General features: G+C 48.9%; 1 protein-coding gene across 2 annotated transcripts in view; it reads right to left on the bottom strand.

The window, feature by feature from the left end:
* The window catches only part of MYO5B (myosin VB), a 255729-nt gene extending 255464 nt beyond the window's left edge, over positions 1-265 (bottom strand). The window contains exon 1 of one of the 2 annotated variants that reach the window (XM_073680474.1): positions 79-265. In XM_073680474.1, the coding sequence (XP_073536575.1) occupies positions 79-105 (27 nt within the window). In that variant the 5' untranslated portion in view covers positions 106-265. The remainder of the gene's footprint in view (positions 1-78) is intronic. The other variant, XM_073680475.1, reaches the window with a different exon arrangement.
* Between the last annotated feature and the right edge of the window lie 24073 nt (positions 266-24338).

Below are 24338 nucleotides of genomic sequence, written 5' to 3'. Positions count from 1 at the left end.
TGTCTCACTAGTGCAGGCAGCCTATCACCAGTGTCCCCGGCTCTGTCACCAGTAGTCCCCGCTCCTCCGCGCACTCACCCGGGAGTACAGCTCGTACACTGACATGCTGGTCCGGTCCGATCACTGCGCGCTCTCCATACGGTGTTCCGGCTCCAGCCGCAGCCGGCGACCTTTACCTCCAGTCCCGGCAGTGAGTAATCCCCGTCCCCGGACTCCTGCCGCCTCCTCCAGCCACTGGCTCCACCTCACGCCGCTCCCTGCACAGGTGTGGGAGGAGAGCGGCTCCCAGCATACAGCACAGTACACACTGATCACACTGCATATAGTGTACAGTGCACACCGTGATCACACTGCATATAGTGCACAGTACACACCGTGATCACACTGCATATAGAGCACAGTGCACACTGTGATCACACTGCATATAGTGCACACCGTGATCACACTGCATACAGCGCACAGTACACACCGTGATCACACTGCATACAGCGCACAGTACACACCGTGATCACACTGCATATAGAGCACAGTGCACACCGTGATCACACTGCATATAGTGCACAGTGCACACCGTGATCACACTGCATATAGAGCACAGTGCACACCGTGATCACACTGCATATAGTGCACAGTGCACACCGTGATCACACTGCATATAGTGCACAGTGCACACCGTGATCACACTACATATAGCGCACAGTGCACACCGTGATCACACTGCATATAGAGCACAGTGCACACCGTGATCACACTGCATATAGTGCACAGTGCACACCGTGATCACACTGCATATAGTGCACTGTGCACACCGTGATCACACTACATATAGTGCACAGTGCACACCGTGATCACACTGCATATAGTGCACAGTGCACACCGTGATCACACTACATATAGCGCACAGTGCACACCGTGATCACACTGCATATAGAGCACAGTGCACACCGTGATCACACTGCATATAGTGCACAGTACACACCGTGATCACACTGCATATAGAGCACAGTGCACACCCTGATCACACTGCATATAGTGCACAGTGCACACCGTGATCACACTGCATATAGTGCACAGTGCACACCGTGATCACACTGCATATAGTGCACAGTACACACCGTGATCACACTGCATATAGAGCACAGTGCACACCGTGATCACACTGCATATAGTGCACAGTGCACACCGTGATCACACTGCATATAGTGCACAGTGCACACCGTGATCACACTACATATAGCGCACAGTGCACACCGTGATCACACTGCATATAGAGCACAGTGCACACCGTGATCACACTGCATATAGTGCACAGTACACACCGTGATCACACTGCATATAGAGCACAGTGCACACCATGATCACACTACATATAGCGCACAGTACACACCGTGATCACACTGCATATAGAGCACAGTGCACACCGTGATCACACTGCATATAGAGCACAGTACACACCGTGATCACACTGCATATAGAGCACAGTGCACACCGTGATCACACTGCATATAGCGCACAGTGCACACTGTGATCACACTGCATATAGTGCACAGTGCACACTGTGATCACACTGCATATAGTGCACAGTACACACCGTGATCACACTGCATATAGAGCAGAGTACACACCGTGATCACACTGCATATAGAGCACAGTGCACACTGTGATCACACTGCATATAGCGCACAGTGCACACCGTGATCACACTGCATATAGTGCACAGTACACACCGTGATCACACTGCATATAGCGCACAGTGCACACTGTGATCACACTGCATATAGTGCACAGTACACACCGTGATCACACTGCATATAGAGCAGAGTACACACCGTGATCACACTGCATATAGAGCACAGTGCACACTGTGATCACACTGCATATAGCGCACAGTGCACACCGTGATCACACTGCATATAGTGCACAGTACACACCGTGATCACACTGCATATAGTGCACAGTGCACACCGTGATCACACTGCATATAGTACACAGTACACACCGTGATCACACTGCATATAGTGCACAGTGCACACCGTGATCACACTGCATATAGTGCACAGTGCACACCGTGATCACACTGCATATAGAGCACAGTACACACCGTAATCACACTGCATATAGAGCACAGTACACACCGTGATCACACTGCATATAGAGTACAGTACACACCGTGATCACACTGCATATAGAGCACAGTACACACCGTGATCACACTGCATATAGTGCACAGTGCACACCGTGATCACACTGCATATAGAGCACAGTGCACACCGTGATCACACTGCATATAGAGCACAGTACACACCGTGATCACACTGCATATAGAGCACAGTGCACACCGTGATCACACTGCATATAGAGCACAGTGCACACCGTGATCACACTGCATATAGAGCACAGTGCACACCGTGATCACACTGCATATAGAGCACAGTACACACCGTGATCACACTGCATATAGAGCACAGTACACACCGTGATCACACTGCATATAGAGCACAGTGCACACCGTGATCACACTGCATATAGAGCACAGTACACACCGTGATCACACTGCATATAGAGCACAGTACACACCGTGATCACACTGCATATAGAGCACAGTACACACCGTGATCACACTGCATATAGAGCACAGTACACACCGTGATCACACTGCATATAGTGCACAGTGCACACCGTGATCACACTGCATATAGAGCACAGTGCACACCGTGATCACACTGCATATAGAGCACAGTACACACCGTGATCACACTGCATATAGTGCACAGTGCACACCGTGATCACACTGCATATAGAGCACAGTGCACACTGTGATCACACTGCATATAGCGCACAGTGCACACCGTGATCACACTGCATATAGTGCACAGTACACACCGTGATCACACTGCATATAGTGCACAGTGCACACCGTGATCACACTGCATATAGTGCACAGTACACACCGTGATCACACTGCATATAGTGCACAGTGCACACCGTGATCACACTGCATATAGTGCACACCGTGATCACACTGCATATAGCGCACAGTGCACACCGTGATCACACTGCATATAGCGCACAGTACACACCGTGATCACACTGCATATAGAGCACAGTACACACCGTGATCACACTGCATATAGAGCACAGTGCACACCGTGATCACACTGCATATAGTGCACAGTGCACACCGTGATCACACTGCATATAGTGCACAGTGCACACCGTGATCACACTGCATATAGTGCACAGTACACACCGTGATCACACTGCATATAGTGCACACCGTGATCACACTGCATATAGTGCACAGTACACACCGTGATCACACTGCATATAGCGCACAGTACACACCGTGATCACACTGCATATAGCGCACAGTACACACCGTGATCACACTGCATATAGAGCACAGTGCACACCGTGATCACACTGCATATAGTGCACAGTGCACACCGTGATCACACTACATATAGCGCACAGTGCACACCGTGATCACACTGCATATAGAGCACAGTGCACACCGTGATCACACTGCATATAGTGCACAGTACACACCGTGATCACACTGCATATAGAGCAGAGTACACACCGTGATCACACTGCATATAGAGCACAGTGCACACCGTGATCACACTGCATATAGTGCACAGTGCACACCGTGATCACACTGCATATAGTGCACAGTACACACGGTGATCACACTGCATATAGTGCACAGTGCACACCGTGATCACACTGCATATAGAGCACAGTACACACCGTGATCACACTGCATATAGAGCACAGTGCACACTGTGATCACACTGCATATAGCGCACAGTGCACACCGTGATCACACTGCATATAGTGCACAGTACACACCGTGATCACACTGCATATAGTGCACAGTGCACACCGTGATCACACTGCATATAGTGCACAGTACACACCGTGATCACACTGCATATAGTGCACAGTGCACACCGTGATCACACTGCATATAGTGCACACCGTGATCACACTGCATATAGCGCACAGTGCACACCGTGATCACACTGCATATAGCGCACAGTACACACCGTGATCACACTGCATATAGAGCACAGTACACACCGTGATCACACTGCATATAGAGCACAGTGCACACCGTGATCACACTGCATATAGTGCACAGTGCACACCGTGATCACACTGCATATAGTGCACAGTGCACACCGTGATCACACTGCATATAGCGCACAGTGCACACCGTGATCACACTGCATATAGTGCACAGTACACACCGTGATCACACTGCATATAGTGCACAGTGCACACCGTGATCACACTGCATATAGTGCACAGTGCACACCGTGATCACACTGCATATAGCGCACAGTGCACACCGTGATCACACTGCATATAGCGCACAGTACACACCGTGATCACAGTGCATATAGAGCACAGTACACACCGTGATCACACTGCATATAGAGCACAGTACACACCGTGATCACACTGCATATAGAGCACAGTACACACCGTGATCACACTGCATATAGAGCACAGTACACACCGTGATCACACTGCATATAGTGCACAGTGCACACCGTGATCACACTGCATATAGAGCACAGTGCACAACGTGATCACACTGCATATAGAGCACAGTACACACCGTAATCACACTGCATATAGAGCACAGTGCACACCGTGATCACACTGCATATAGAGCACAGTACACACCGTGATCACACTGCATATAGTGCACAGTACACACCGTGATCACACTGCATATAGAGCACAGTGCACACTGTGATCACACTGCATATAGCGCACAGTGCACACCGTGATCACACTGCATATAGTGCACAGTACACACCGTGATCACACTGCATATAGTGCACAGTGCACACCGTGATCACACTGCATATAGTGCACAGTACACACCGTGATCACACTGCATATAGTGCACAGTGCACACCGTGATCACACTGCATATAGTGCACAGTGCACACCGTGATCACACTGCATATAGAGCACAGTACACACCGTGATCACACTGCATATAGTGCACAGTGCACACCGTGATCACACTGCATATAGTGCACAGTACACACTGTGATCACACTGCATATAGAGCACAGTACACACCGTGATCACACTGCATATAGTGCACAGTGCACACCGTGATCACACTGCATATAGTGCACAGTACACACCGTGATCACACTGCATATAGAGCACAGTACACACCGTGATCACACTGCATATAGAGCACAGTACACACCGTGATCACACTGCATATAGTGCACAGTGCACACCGTGATCACACTGCATATAGAGCACAGTGCACACCGAGATCACACTGCATATAGAGCACAGTGCACACTGTGATCACACTGCATATAGAGCACAGTACACACCGTGATCACACTGCATATAGAGCACAGTACACACCGTGATCACACTGCATATAGAGCACATTACACACCGTGATCACACTGCATATAGTGCACAGTGCACACCGTGATCACACTGCATATAGAGCACAGTACACACCGTGATCACACTGCATATAGAGCACAGTACACACCGTGATCACACTGCATATAGAGCACAGTACACACCGTGATCACACTGCATATAGTGCACAGTGCACACCGTGATCACACTGCATATAGAGCACAGTGCACACCGTGATCACACTGCATATAGTGCACAGTGCACACCGTGATCACACTGCATATAGAGCACAGTACACACCGTGATCACACTGCATATAGAGCACAGTGCACACTGTGATCACACTGCATATAGCGCACAGTGCACACCGTGATCACACTGCATATAGTGCACAGTACACACCGTGATCACACTGCATATAGTGCACAGTGCACACCGTGATCACACTGCATATAGTGCACAGTACACACCGTGATCACACTGCATATAGTGCACAGTGCACACCGTGATCACACTGCATATAGTGCACACCGTGATCACACTGCATATAGCGCACAGTGCACACCGTGATCACACTGCATATAGCGCACAGTACACACCGTGATCACACTGCATATAGAGCACAGTACACACCGTGATCACACTGCATATAGAGCACAGTGCACACCGTGATCACACTGCATATAGTGCACAGTGCACACCGTGATCACACTGCATATAGTGCACAGTGCACACCGTGATCACACTGCATATAGCGCACAGTGCACACCGTGATCACACTGCATATAGTGCACAGTACACACCGTGATCACACTGCATATAGTGCACAGTGCACACCGTGATCACACTGCATATAGCGCACAGTGCACACCGTGATCACACTGCATATAGCGCACAGTGCACACCGTGATCACACTGCATATAGCGCACAGTACACACCGTGATCACACTGCATATAGAGCACAGTACACACCGTGATCACACTGCATATAGAGCACAGTACACACCGTGATCACACTGCATATAGAGCACAGTACACACCGTGATCACACTGCATATAGAGCACAGTACACACCGTGATCACACTGCATATAGTGCACAGTGCACACCGTGATCACACTGCATATAGAGCACAGTGCACACCGTGATCACACTGCATATAGAGCACAGTGCACACCGTGATCACACTGCATATAGTGCACAGTACACACTGTGATCACACTGCATATAGAGCACAGTGCACACCGTGATCACACTGCATATAGTGCACAGTGCACACCGTGATCACACTGCATATAGTGCACAGTACACACCGTGATCACACTGCATATAGAGCACAGTACACACCGTGATCACACTGCATATAGAGCACAGTACACACCGTGATCACACTGCATATAGTGCACAGTGCACACCGTGATCACACTGCATATAGAGCACAGTGCACACCGAGATCACACTGCATATAGAGCACAGTGCACACTGTGATCACACTGCATATAGAGCACAGTACACACCGTGATCACACTGCATATAGAGCACAGTACACACCGTGATCACACTGCATATAGAGCACATTACACACCGTGATCACACTGCATATAGTGCACAGTGCACACCGTGATCACACTGCATATAGAGCACAGTACACACCGTGATCACACTGCATATAGAGCACAGTACACACCGTGATCACACTGCATATAGAGCACAGTACACACCGTGATCACACTGCATATAGTGCACAGTGCACACCGTGATCACACTGCATATAGAGCACAGTGCACACCGTGATCACACTGCATATAGTGCACAGTGCACACCGTAATCACACTGCATATAGAGCACAGTACACACCGTGATCACACTGCATATAGAGCACAGTGCACACTGTGATCACACTGCATATAGCGCACAGTGCACACCGTGATCACACTGCATATAGTGCACAGTACACACCGTGATCACACTGCATATAGTGCACAGTGCACACCGTGATCACACTGCATATAGTGCACAGTACACACCGTGATCACACTGCATATAGTGCACAGTGCACACCGTGATCACACTGCATATAGTGCACACCGTGATCACACTGCATATAGCGCACAGTGCACACCGTGATCACACTGCATATAGCGCACAGTACACACCGTGATCACACTGCATATAGAGCACAGTACACACCGTGATCACACTGCATATAGAGCACAGTGCACACCGTGATCACACTGCATATAGTGCACAGTGCACACCGTGATCACACTGCATATAGTGCACAGTGCACACCGTGATCACACTGCATATAGCGCACAGTGCACACCGTGATCACACTGCATATAGTGCACAGTACACACCGTGATCACACTGCATATAGTGCACAGTGCACACCGTGATCACACTGCATATAGCGCACAGTGCACACCGTGATCACACTGCATATAGCGCACAGTGCACACCGTGATCACACTGCATATAGCGCACAGTACACACCGTGATCACACTGCATATAGAGCACAGTACACACCGTGATCACACTGCATATAGATCACAGTACACACCGTGATCACACTGCATATAGAGCACAGTACACACCGTGATCACACTGCATATAGAGCACAGTACACACCGTGATCACACTGCATATAGTGCACAGTGCACACCGTGATCACACTGCATATAGAGCACAGTGCACACCGTGATCACACTGCATATAGAGCACAGTACACACCGTGATCACACTGCATATAGAGCACAGTGCACACCGTGATCACACTGCATATAGAGCACAGTACACACCGTGATCACACTGCATATAGAGCACAGTACACACCGTGATCACACTGCATATAGAGCACAGTGCACACTGTGATCACACTGCATATAGCGCACAGTGCACACCGTGATCACACTGCATATAGTGCACAGTACACACCGTGATCACACTGCATATAGAGCACAGTACACACCGTGATCACACTGCATATAGAGCACATTACACACCGTGATCACACTGCATATAGTGCACAGTGCACACCGTGATCACACTGCATATAGAGCACAGTACACACCGTGATCACACTGCATATAGAGCACAGTACACACCGTGATCACACTGCATATAGAGCACAGTACACACCGTGATCACACTGCATATAGTGCACAGTGCACACCGTGATCCCACTGCATATAGAGCACAGTGCACACCGTGATCACACTGCATATAGAGCACAGTGCACACCGTGATCACACTGCATATAGAGCACAGTACACACCGTGATCACACTGCATATAGAGCACAGTACATACCGTGATCACACTGCATATAGTGCACAGTGCACACTGTGATCACACTGCATATAGAGCACAGTACACACCGTGATCACACTGCATATAGAGCACAGTACACACCGTGATCACACTGCATATAGAGCACAGTACACACCGTGATCACACTGCATATAGTGCACAGTGCACACCGTGATCACACTGCATATAGAGCACAGTGCACACCGTGATCACACTGCATATAGAGCACAGTGCACACCGTGATCACACTGCATATAGAGCACAGTACACACCGTGATCACACTGCATATAGTGCACAGTGCACACCGTGATCACACTGCATATAGAGCACAGTACACACCGTGATCACACTGCATATAGAGCACAGTACACACCGTGATCACACTGCATATAGTGCACAGTGCACACTGTGATCACACTGCATATAGAGCACAGTACACACCGTGATCACACTGCATTTAGAGCACAGTACACACCGTGATCACACTGCATATAGAGCACAGTACACACCGTGATCACACTGCATATAGTGCACAGTGCACACCGTGATCACACTGCATATAGAGCACAGTGCACACCGTGATCACACTGCATATAGAGCACAGTGCACACCGTGATCACACTGCATATAGAGCACAGTACACACCGTGATCACACTGCATATAGAGCACAGTACACACCGTGATCACACTGCATATAGAGCACAGTGCACACCGTGATCACACTGCATATAGAGCACAGTGCACACCGTGATCACACTGCATATAGAGCACAGTGCACACCGTGATCACACTGCATATAGAGCACAGTACACACCGTGATCACACTGCATATAGAGCACAGTACACACCGTGATCACACTGCATATAGAGCACAGTGCACACCGTGATCACACTGCATATAGAGCACAGTACACACCGTGATCACACTGCATATAGAGCACAGTGCACACCGTGATCACACTGCATATAGAGCAGAGTACACACCGTGATCACACTGCATATAGAGCACAGTACACACCGTGATCACACTGCATATAGTGCACAGTGCACACCGTGATCACACTGCATATAGAGCACAGTGCACACCGTGATCACACTGCATATAGAGCACAGTACACACCGTGATCACACTGCATATAGAGCACAGTGCACACTGTGATCACACTGCATATAGCGCACAGTGCACACCGTGATCACACTGCATATAGTGCACAGTACACACCGTGATCACACTGCATATAGCGCACAGTGCACACCGTGATCACACTGCATATAGTGCACAGTACACACCGTGATCACACTGCATATAGCGCACAGTGCACACCGTGATCACACTGCATATAGCGCACAGTGCACACCGTGATCACACTGCATATAGCGCACAGTACACACCGTGATCACACTGCATATAGAGCACAGTACACACCGTGATCACACTGCATATAGAGCACAGTGCACACCGTGATCACACTGCATATAGTGCACAGTGCACACCGTGATCACACTGCATATAGTGCACAGTGCACACCGTGATCACACTGCATATAGCGCACAGTGCACACCATGATCACACTGCATATAGTGCACAGTACACACCGTGATCACACTGCATATAGTGCACAGTGCACACCGTAATCACACTGCATATAGTGCACAGTGCACACCGTGATCACACTGCATATAGCGCACAGTGCACACCGTGATCACACTGCATATAGCGCACAGTACACACCGTGATCACACTGCATATAGAGCACAGTACACACCGTGATCACACTGCATATAGCGCACAGTGCACACCGTGATCACACTGCATATAGAGCACAGTGCACACTGTGATCACACTGCATATAGAGCACAGTACACACCGTGATCACACTGCATATAGTGCACAGTACACACCGTGATCACACTGCATATAGTGCACAGTGCACACCGTGATCACACTGCATATAGCGCACAGTACACACCGTGATCACACTGCATATAGCGCACAGTACACACCGTGATCACACTGCATATAGAGCACAGTGCACACCGTGATCACACTGCATATAGTGCACAGTACACACCGTGATCACACTGCATATAGTGCACAGTGCACACCGTGATCACACTGCATATAGTGCACAGTGCACACCGTGATCACACTGCATATAGCGCACAGTGCACACCGTGATCACACTGCATATAGCGCACAGTACACACCGTGATCACACTGCATATAGTGCACAGTGCACACCGTGATCACACTGCATATAGTGCACAGTACACACCGTGATCACACTGCATATAGTGCACAGTGCACACCGTGATCACACTGCATATAGTGCACAGTGCACACCGTGATCACACTACATATAGAGCACAGTACACACCGTGATCACACTGCATATAGTGCACAGTGCACACCGTGATCACACTGCATATAGAGCAGAGTACACACCGTGATCACACTGCATATAGAGCACAGTACACACCGTGATCACACTGCATATAGAGCACAGTACACACCGTGATCACACTGCATATAGTGCACAGTACACACCGTGATCACACTGCATATAGTGCACAGTACACACCGTGATCACACTGCATATAGTGCACAGTGCACACCGTGATCACACTGCATATAGAGCACAGTACACACCGTGATCACACTGCATATAGTGCACAGTACACACCGTGATCACACTGCATATAGTGCACAGTGCACACCGTGATCACATTGCATATAGTGCACAGTACACACCGTGATCACACTGCATATAGTGCACAGTACACACCGTGATCACACTGCATATAGTGCACAGTGCACACCGTGATCACACTACATATAGAGCACAGTACACACCGTGATCACACTGCATATAGTGCACAGTACACACCGTGATCACACTGCATATAGTGCACAGTGCACACCATGATCACACTGCATATAGTGCACAGTACACACCGTGATCACACTGCATATAGTGCACAGTGCACACCGTGATCACACTGCATATAGAGCACAGTACACACCGTGATCACACTGCATATAGTGCACAGTACACACCGTGATCACACTGCATATAGTGCACAGTACACACCGTGATCACACTGCATATAGAGCACAGTACACACCGTGATCACACTGCATATAGTGCACAGTACACACCGTGATCACACTGCATATAGTGCACAGTACACACCGTGATCACACTGCATATAGTGCACAGTGCACACCGTGATCACACTACATATAGTGCACAGTACACACCGTGATCACACTGCATATAGTGCACAGTGCACACCGTGATCACACTGCATATAGAGCACAGTACACACCGTGATCACACTGCATATAGAGCACAGTACACACCGTGATCACACTGCATATAGTGCACAGTGCTCACCGTGATCACACTACATATAGAGCACAGTACACACCGTGATCACACTGCATATAGAGCACAGTACACACCGTGATCACACTGCATATAGTGCACAGTGCACACCGTGATCACACTGCATATAGCACAGTGCACACCGTGATCACACTGCATATAGTGCACAGTGCACACCGTGATCACACTGCATATAGCACAGTGCACACTGTGATCACACTGCATATAGCACAGTGCACACCGTGATCACACTGCATATAGCACAGTGCACACCGTGATCACACTGCATATAGTGCACAGTGCACACCGTGATCACACTGCATATAGCACAGTGCACACTGTGATCACACTGCATATAGCACAGTACACACCGTGATCACACTGCATATAGCGCACAGTGCACACCGTGATCACACTGCATATAGCGCACAGTACACACCGTGATCACACTGCATATAGAGCACAGTACACACCGTGATCACACTGCATATAGAGCACAGTACACACCGTGATCACACTGCATATAGAGCACAGTGCACACCGTGATCACACTGCATATAGAGCACAGTACACACCGTGATCACACTGCATATAGAGCACAGTACACACCGTGATCACACTGCATATAGAGCGCAGTGCACACCGTGATCACACTGCATATAGAGCACAGTACACACCGTGATCACACTGCATATAGTGCACAGTGCACACCGTGATCACACTGCATATAGAGCACAGTGCACACCGTGATCACACTGCATATAGAGCACAGTACACACCGTGATCACACTGCATATAGAGCACAGTGCACACTGTGATCACACTGCATATAGCGCACAGTGCACACCGTGATCACACTGCATATAGTGCACAGTACACACCGTGATCACACTGCATATAGTGCACAGTGCACACCGTGATCACACTGCATATAGTGCACAGTACACACCGTGATCACACTGCATATAGTGCACAGTGCACACCGTGATCACACTGCATATAGTGCACACCGTGATCACACTGCATATAGCGCACAGTGCACACCGTGATCACACTGCATATATCGCACAGTACACACCGTGATCACACTGCATATAGAGCACAGTACACACCGTGATCACACTGCATATAGAGCACAGTGCACACCGTGATCACACTGCATATAGTGCACAGTGCACACCGTGATCACACTGCATATAGTGCACAGTGCACACCGTGATCACACTGCATATAGCGCACAGTGCACACCGTGATCACACTGCATATAGTGCACAGTACACACCGTGATCACACTGCATATAGAGCAGAGTACACACCGTGATCACACTGCATATAGAGCACATTGCACACTGTGATCACACTGCATATAGCGCACAGTGCACACCGTGATCACACTGCATATAGTGCACAGTACACACCGTGATCACACTGCATATAGTGCACAGTGCACACCGTGATCACACTGCATATAGTGCACAGTACACACCGTGATCACACTGCATATAGCGCACAGTACACACCGTGATCACACTGCATATAGCGCACAGTACACACCGTGATCACACTGCATATAGAGCACAGTGCACACCGTGATCACACTGCATATAGTGCACAGTGCACACCGTGATCACACTACATATAGCGCACAGTGCACACCGTGATCACACTGCATATAGAGCACAGTGCACACCGTGATCACACTGCATATAGTGCACAGTACACACCGTGATCACACTGCATATAGAGCAGAGTACACACCGTGATCACACTGCATATAGAGCACAGTGCACACCGTGATCACACTGCATATAGCGCACAGTGCACACCGTGATCACACTGCATATAGTGCACAGTACACACGGTGATCACACTGCATATAGTGCACAGTGCACACCGTGATCACACTGCATATAGAGCACAGTACACACCGTGATCACACTGCATATAGAGCACAGTGCACACTGTGATCACACTGCATATAGCGCACAGTGCACACCGTGATCACACTGCATATAGTGCACAGTACACACCGTGATCACACTGCATATAGTGCACAGTGCACACCGTGATCACACTGCATATAGTGCACAGTACACACCGTGATCACACTGCATATAGTGCACAGTGCACACTGTGATCACACTGCATATAGTGCACACCGTGATCACACTGCATATAGCGCACAGTGCACACCGTGATCACACTGCATATAGCGCACAGTACACACCGTGATCACACTGCATATAGAGCACAGTACACACCGTGATCACACTGCATATAGAGCACAGTGCACACCGTGATCACACTGCATATAGTGCACAGTGCACACCGTGATCACACTGCATATAGTGCACAGTGCACACCGTGATCACACTGCATATAGCGCACAGTACACACCGTGATCACACTGCATATAGTGTACAGTGCACACCGTGATCACACTGCATATAGTGCACAGTGCACACCGTGATCACACTACATATAGAGCACAGTACACACCGTGATCACACTGCATATAGTGTACAGTGCACACCGTGATCACACTGCATATAGAGCACAGTACACACCGTGATCACACTGCATATAGAGCACAGTACACACCGTGATCACACTGCATATAGAGCACAGTACACACCGTGATCACACTGCATATAGTGCACAGTACACACCGTGATCACACTGCATATAGTGCACAGTACACACCGTGATCACACTGCATATAGTGCACAGTGCACACCGTGATCACACTGCATATAGAGCACAGTACACACCGTGATCACACTGCATATAGTGCACAGTACACACCGTGATCACACTGCATATAGTGCACAGTGCACACCGTGATCACATTGCATATAGTGCACAGTACACACCGTGATCACACTGCATATAGTGCACAGTACACACCGTGATCACACTGCATATAGTGCACAGTGCACACCGTGATCACACTACATATAGAGCACAGTACACACCGTGATCACACTGCATATAGTGCACAGTACACACCGTGATCACACTGCATATAGTGCACAGTGCACACCATGATCACACTGCATATAGTGCACAGTACACACCGTGATCACACTGCATATAGTGCACAGTGCACACCGTGATCACACTGCATATAGAGCACAGTACACACCGTGATCACACTGCATATAGTGCACAGTACACACCGTGATCACACTGCATATAGTGCACAGTACACACCGTGATCACACTGCATATAGAGCACAGTACACACCGTGATCACACTGCATATAGTGCACAGTACACACCGTGATCACACTGCATATAGTGCACAGTACACACCGTGATCACACTGCATATAGTGCACAGTGCACACCGTGATCACACTACATATAGTGCACAGTACACACCGTGATCACACTGCATATAGTGCACAGTGCACACCGTGATCACACTGCATATAGAGCACAGTACACACCGTGATCACACTGCATATAGAGCACAGTACACACCGTGATCACACTGCATATAGTGCACAGTGCACACCGTGATCACACTACATATAGAGCACAGTACACACCGTGATCACACTGCATATAGAGCACAGTACACACCGTGATCACACTGCATATAGTGCACAGTGCACACCGTGATCACACTGCATATAGCACAGTGCACACCGTGATCACACTGCATATAGTGCACAGTGCACACCGTGATCACACTGCATATAGCACAGTGCACACTGTGATCACACTGCATATAGCACAGTGCACACCGTGATCACACTGCATATAGCACAGTGCACACCGTGATCACACTGCATATAGTGCACAGTGCACACCGTGATCACACTGCATATAGCACAGTGCACACTGTGATCACACTGCATATAGCACAGTACACACCGTGATCACACTGCATATAGTGCACAGTGCACACCGTGATCACACTGCATATAGAGCACAGTACACACCGTGATCACACTGCATATAGAGCACAGTACACACCGTGATCACACTGCATATAGAGCGCAGTGCACACCGTGATCACACTGCATATAGAGCACAGTACACACCGTGATCACACTGCATATAGTGCACAGTGCACACCGTGATCACACTGCATATAGAGCACAGTGCACACCGTGATCACACTGCATATAGAGCACAGTACACACCGTGATCACACTGCATATAGAGCACAGTGCACACTGTGATCACACTGCATATAGCGCACAGTGCACACCGTGATCACACTGCATATAGTGCACAGTACACACCGTGATCACACTGCATATAGTGCACAGTGCACACCGTGATCACACTGCATATAGTGCACAGTACACACCGTGATCACACTGCATATAGTGCACAGTGCACACCGTGATCACACTGCATATAGTGCACACCGTGATCACACTGCATATAGCGCACAGTGCACACCGTGATCACACTGCATATAGCGCACAGTACACACCGTGATCACACTGCATATAGAGCACAGTACACACCGTGATCACACTGCATATAGAGCACAGTGCACACCGTGATCACACTGCATATAGTGCACAGTGCACACCGTGATCACACTGCATATAGTGCACAGTGCACACCGTGATCACACTGCATATAGCGCACAGTGCACACCGTGATCACACTGCATATAGTGCACAGTACACACCGTGATCACACTGCATATAGAGCAGAGTACACACCGTGATCACACTGCATATAGAGCACAGTGCACACTGTGATCACACTGCATATAGCGCACAGTGCACACCGTGATCACACTGCATATAGTGCACAGTACACACCGTGATCACACTGCATATAGTGCACAGTGCACACCGTGATCACACTGCATATAGTGCACAGTACACACCGTGATCACACTGCATATAGCGCACAGTACACACCGTGATCACACTGCATATAGCGCACAGTACACACCGTGATCACACTGCATATAGAGCACAGTGCACACCGTGATCACACTGCATATAGTGCACAGTGCACACCGTGATCACACTACATATAGCGCACAGTGCACACCGTGATCACACTGCATATAGAGCACAGTGCACACCGTGATCACACTGCATATAGTGCACAGTACACACCGTGATCACACTGCATATAGAGCAGAGTACACACCGTGATCACACTGCATATAGAGCACAGTGCACACCGTGATCACACTGCATATAGCGCACAGTGCACACCGTGATCACACTGCATATAGTGCACAGTACACACGGTGATCACACTGCATATAGTGCACAGTGCACACCGTGATCACACTGCATATAGAGCACAGTACACACCGTGATCACACTGCATATAGAGCACAGTGCACACCGTGATCACACTGCATATAGCGCACAGTGCACACCGTGATCACACTGCATATAGTGCACAGTACACACCGTGATCACACTGCATATAGTGCACAGTGCACACCGTGATCACACTGCATATAGTGCACAGTACACACCGTGATCACACTGCATATAGTGCACAGTGCACACCGTGATCACACTGCATATAGTGCACACCGTGATCACACTGCATATAGCGCACAGTGCACACCGTGATCACACTGCATATAGCGCACAGTACACACCGTGATCACACTGCATATAGAGCACAGTAGACACCGTGATCACACTGCATATAGAGCACAGTGCACACCGTGATCACACTGCATATAGTGCACAGTGCACACCGTGATCACACTGCATATAGTGCACAGTGCACACCGTGATCACACTGCATATAGCGCACAGTGCACACCGTGATCACACTGCATATAGTGCACAGTACACACCGTGATCACACTGCATATAGTGCACAGTGCACACCGTGATCACACTGCATATAGTGCACAGTGCACACCGTGATCACACTGCATATAGCGCACAGTGCACACCGTGATCACACTGCATATAGCGCACAGTACACACCGTGATCACACTGCATATAGAGCACAGTACACACCGTGATCACACTGCATATAGAGCACAGTACACACCGTGATCACACTGCATATAGAGCACAGTACACACCGTGATCACACTGCATATAGAGCACAGTACACACCGTGATCACACTGCATATAGTGCACAGTGCACACCGTGATCACACTGCATATAGAGCACAGTGCACACCGTGATCACACTGCATATAGAGCACAGTACACACCGTGATCACACTGCATATAGAGCACAGTGCACACCGTGATCACACTGCATATAGAGCACAGTACACACCGTGATCACACTGCATATAGAGCACAGTACACACCGTGATCACACTGCATATAGAGCACAGTGCACACTGTGATCACACTGCATATAGCGCACAGTGCACACCGTGATCACACTGCATATAGTGCACAGTACACACCGTGATCACACTGCATATAGTGCACAGTGCACACCGTGATCACACTGCATATAGTGCACAGTACACACCGTGATCACACTGCATATAGTGCACAGTGCACACCGTGATCACACTGCATATAGTGCACAGTGCACACCGTGATCACACTGCATATAGAGCACAGTACACACCGTGATCACACTGCATATAGAGCACAGTACACACCGTGATCACACTGCATATAGAGCACAGTACACACCGTGATCACACTGCATATAGAGCACAGTACACACCGTGATCACACTGCATATAGTGCACAGTGCACACCGTGATCACACTGCATATAGAGCACAGTGCACACCGTGATCACACTGCATATAGAGCACAGTGCACACCGTGATCACACTGCATATAGAGCACAGTACACACCGTGATCACACTGCATATAGAGCACAGTACACACCGTGATCACACTGCATATAGAGCACAGTGCACACCGTGATCACACTGCATATAGAGCACAGTGCACACCGTGATCACACTGCATATAGAGCACAGTACACACCGTGATCACACTGCATATAGAGCACAGTGCACACCGTGATCACACTGCATATAGAGCACAGTGCACACCGTGATCACAGTGCATATAGAGCACAGTGCACACCGTGATCACACTGCATATAGAGCACAGTACACACCGTGATCACACTGCATATAGAGCACAGTACACACCGTGATCACACTGCATATAGAGCACAGTGCACACCGTGATCACACTGCATATAGAGCACAGTACACACCGTGATCACACTGCATATAGAGCACAGTACACACCGTGATCACACTGCATATAGAGCACAGTACACACCGTGATCACACTGCATATAGAGCACAGTACACACCGTGATCACACTGCATATAGTGCACAGTGCACACCGTGATCACACTGCATATAGAGCACAGTGCACACCGTGATCACACTGCATATAGAGCACAGTACACACCGTGATCACACTGCATATAGAGCACAGTGCACACTGTGATCACACTGCATATAGCGCACAGTGCACACCGTGATCACACTGCATATAGTGCACAGTACACACCGTGATCACACTGCATATAGCGCACAGTGCACACCGTGATCACACTGCATATAGTGCACAGTGCACACCGTGATCACACTGCATATAGCGCACAGTGCACACCGTGATGACACTGCATATAGCGCACAGTACACACCGTGATCACACTGCATATAGAGCACAGTACACACCGTGATCACACTGCGTATAGAGCACAGTGCACACCGTGATCACACTGCATATAGTGCACAGTGCACACCGTGATCACACTGCATATAGTGCACAGTGCACACCGTGATCACACTGCATATAGCGCACAGTGCACACCATGATCACACTGCATATAGTGCACAGTACACACCGTGATCACACTGCATATAGTGCACAGTGCACACCGTAATCACACTGCATATAGTGCACAGTGCACACCGTGATCACACTGCATATAGCGCACAGTGCACACCGTGATCACACTGCATATAGCGCACAGTACACACCGTGATCACACTGCATATAGAGCACAGTACACACCGTGATCACACTGCATATAGCGCACAGTGCACACCGTGATCACACTGCATATAGAGCACAGTGCACACTGTGATCACACTGCATATAGAGCACAGTACACACCGTGATCACACTGCATATAGTGCACAGTACACACCGTGATCACACTGCATATAGTGCACAGTGCACACCGTGATCACACTGCATATAGTGCACAGTACACACCGTGATCACACTGCATATAGCGCACAGTACACACCGTGATCACACTGCATATAGAGCACAGTGCACACCGTGATCACACTGCATATAGTGCACAGTACACACCGTGATCACACTGCATATAGTGCACAGTGCACACCGTGATCACACTGCATATAGTGCACAGTGCACACCGTGATCACACTGCATATAGCGCACAGTGCACACCGTGATCACACTGCATATAGCGCACAGTACACACCGTGATCACACTGCATATAGCGCACAGTACACACCGTGATCACACTGCATATAGTGCACAGTGCACACCGTGATCACACTGCATATAGTGCACAGTGCACACCGTGATCACACTGCATATAGAGCACAGTACACACCGTGATCACACTGCATATAGTGCACAGTGCACACCGTGATCACACTGCATATAGAGCACAGTACACACCGTGATCACACTGCATATAGAGCACAGTACACACCGTGATCACACTGCATATAGAGCACAGTACACACCGTGATCACACTGCATATAGAGCACAGTACACACCGTGATCACACTGCATATAGTGCACAGTACACACCGTGATCACACTGCATATAGTGCACAGTACACACCGTGATCACACTGCATATAGTGCACAGTGCACACCGTGATCACACTGCATATAGAGCACAGTACACACCGTGATCACACTGCATATAGTGCACAGTACACACCGTGATCACACTGCATATAGTGCACAGTGCACACCGTGATCACACTGCATATAGTGCACAGTACACACCGTGATCACACTGCATATAGTGCACAGTGCACACCGTGATCACACTACATATAGAGCACAGTACACACCGTGATCACACTGCATATAGTGCACAGTACACACCGTGATCACACTGCATATAGTGCACAGTGCACACCGTGATCACACTGCATATAGAGCACAGTACACACCGTGATCACACTGCATATAGTGCACAGTACACACCGTGATCACACTGCATATAGTGCACAGTGCACACCGTGATCACACTGCATATAGAGCACAGTACACACCGTGATCACACTGCATATAGTGCACAGTACACACCGTGATCACACTGCATATAGTGCACAGTGCACACCGTGATCACACTGCATATAGTGCACAGTACACACCGTGATCACACTGCATATAGTGCACAGTACACACCGTGATCACACTGCATATAGTGCACAGTACACACCGTGATCACACTGCATATAGTGCACAGTGCACACCGTGATCACACTACATATAGAGCACAGTACACACCGTGATCACACTGCATATAGTGCACAGTGCACACTGTGATCACACTGCATATAGAGCACAGTACACACCGTGATCACACTGCATATAGAGCACAGTACACACCGTGATCACACTGCATATAGTGCACAGTGCACACCGTGATCACACTACATATAGAGCACAGTACACACCGTGATCACACTGCATATAGAGCACAGTACACACCGTGATCACACTGCATATAGTGCACAGTGCACACCGTGATCACACTGCATATAGTGCACAGTGCACACCGTGATCACACTGCATATAGCACAGTGCACACCGTGATCACACTGCATATAGCACAGTGCACACCGTGATCACACTGCATATAGCACAGTGCACACCGTGATCACACTGCATATAGTGCACAGTGCACACCGTGATCACACTGCATATAGCACAGTGCACACTGTGATCACACTGCATATAGCACAGTACACACCGTGATCACACTGCATATAGTGCACAGTGCACACCGTGATCACACTGCATATAGTGCACAGTGCACACCGTGATCACACTGCATATAGCACAGTGCACACCGTGATCACACTGCATATAGTGCACAGTGCACACCGTGATCACACTGCATATAGTGCACAGTACACACCGTGATCACACTGCATATAGCACAGTGCACACCGTGATCACACTGCATATAGTGCACAGTGCACACCGTGATCACACTGCATATAGTGCACAGTACACACCGTGATCACACTGCATATAGCGCACAGTACACACCGTGATCACACTGCATATAGTGCACAGTGCACACCGTGATCACACTGCATATAGTGCACAGTGCACACCGTGATCACACTGCATATAGCGCACAGTGCACACCGTGATCACACTGCATATAGCGCACAGTACACACCGTGATCACACTGCATATAGTGCACAGTGCACACCGTGATCACACTGCATATAGTGCACAGTGCACACCGTGATCACACTGCATATAGAGCACAGTGCACACCGTGATCACACTGCATATAGTGCACAGTACACACCGTGATCACACTGCATATAGTGCACAGTGCACACCGTGATCACACTGCATATAGGGCACAGTGCACACCGTGATCACACTGCATATAGCGCACAGTGCACACCGTGATCACACTGCATATAGCGCACAGTACACACCGTGATCACACTGCATATAGCGCACAGTACACACCGTGATCACACTGCATATAGTGCACAGTGCACACCGTGATCACACTGCATATAGTGCACAGTGCACACCGTGATCACACTGCATATAGAGCACAGTACACACCGTGATCACACTGCATATAGTGCACAGTGCACACCGTGATCACACTGCATATAGAGCACAGTACACACCGTGATCACACTGCATATAGTGCACAGTACACACCGTGATCACACTGCATATAGTGCACAGTGCACACCGTGATCACACTGCATATAGTGCACAGTGCACACCGTGATCACACTACATATAGAGCACAGTACACACCGTGATCACACTGCATATAGTGCACAGTGCACACCGTGATCACACTGCATATAGAGCACAGTACACACCGTGATCACACTGCATATAGAGCACAGTACACACCGTGATCACACTGCATATAGCGCACAGTACACACCCTGATCACACTGCATATAGTGCACAGTGCACACCGTGATCACACTGCATATAGTGCACAGTGCACACCGTGATCACACTGCATATAGAGCACAGTACACACCGTGATCACACTGCATATAGTGCACAGTGCACACCGTGATCACACTGCATATAGAGCACAGTACACACCGTGATCACACTGCATATAGTGCACAGTACACACCGTGATCACACTGCATATAGTGCACAGTGCACACCGTGATCACACTGCATATAGTGCACAGTGCACACCGTGATCACACTACATATAGAGCACAGTACACACCGTGATCACACTGCATATAGTGCACAGTGCACACCGTGATCACACTGCATATAGAGCACAGTACACACCGTGATCACACTGCATATAGAGCACAGTACACACCGTGATCACACTGCATATAGAGCACAGTACACACCGTGATCACACTGCATATAGAGCACAGTACACACCGTGATCACACTGCATATAGTGCACAGTACACACCGTGATCACACTGCATATAGTGCACAGTACACACCGTGATCACACTGCATATAGTGCACAGTGCACACCGTGATCACACTGCATATAGAGCACAGTACACACCGTGATCACACTGCATATAGTGCACAGTACACACCGTGATCACACTGCATATAGTGCACAGTGCACACCGTGATCACACTGCATATAGTGCACAGTACACACCGTGATCACACTGCATATAGTGCACAGTACACACCGTGATCACACTGCATATAGTGCACAGTGCACACCGTGATCACACTACATATAGAGCACAGTAAACACCGTGATCACACTGCATATAGTGCACAGTACACACCGTGATCACACTGCATATAGTGCACAGTGCACACCATGATCACACTGCATATAGTGCACAGTACACACCGTGATCACACTGCATATAGTACACAGTGCACACCGTGATCACACTGCATATAGAGCACAGTGCACACCGTGATCACACTGCATATAGAGCACAGTACACACCGTGATCACACTGCATATAGCGCACAGTGCACACTGTGATCACACTGCATATAGAGCACAGTACACAC

The sequence above is a fragment of the Phyllobates terribilis genome, unplaced genomic scaffold (assembly GCF_046119375.1).
Source record: "Phyllobates terribilis strain yellow unplaced genomic scaffold, ASM4611937v1 Scaffold_1__5_contigs__length_1240528914, whole genome shotgun sequence".
Lineage (NCBI taxonomy): Eukaryota > Metazoa > Chordata > Amphibia > Anura > Dendrobatidae > Phyllobates > Phyllobates terribilis.
The sequence above is the reverse complement of the archived record's forward strand: the minus strand, read 5'-3'. Positions and strand labels throughout refer to the sequence as shown.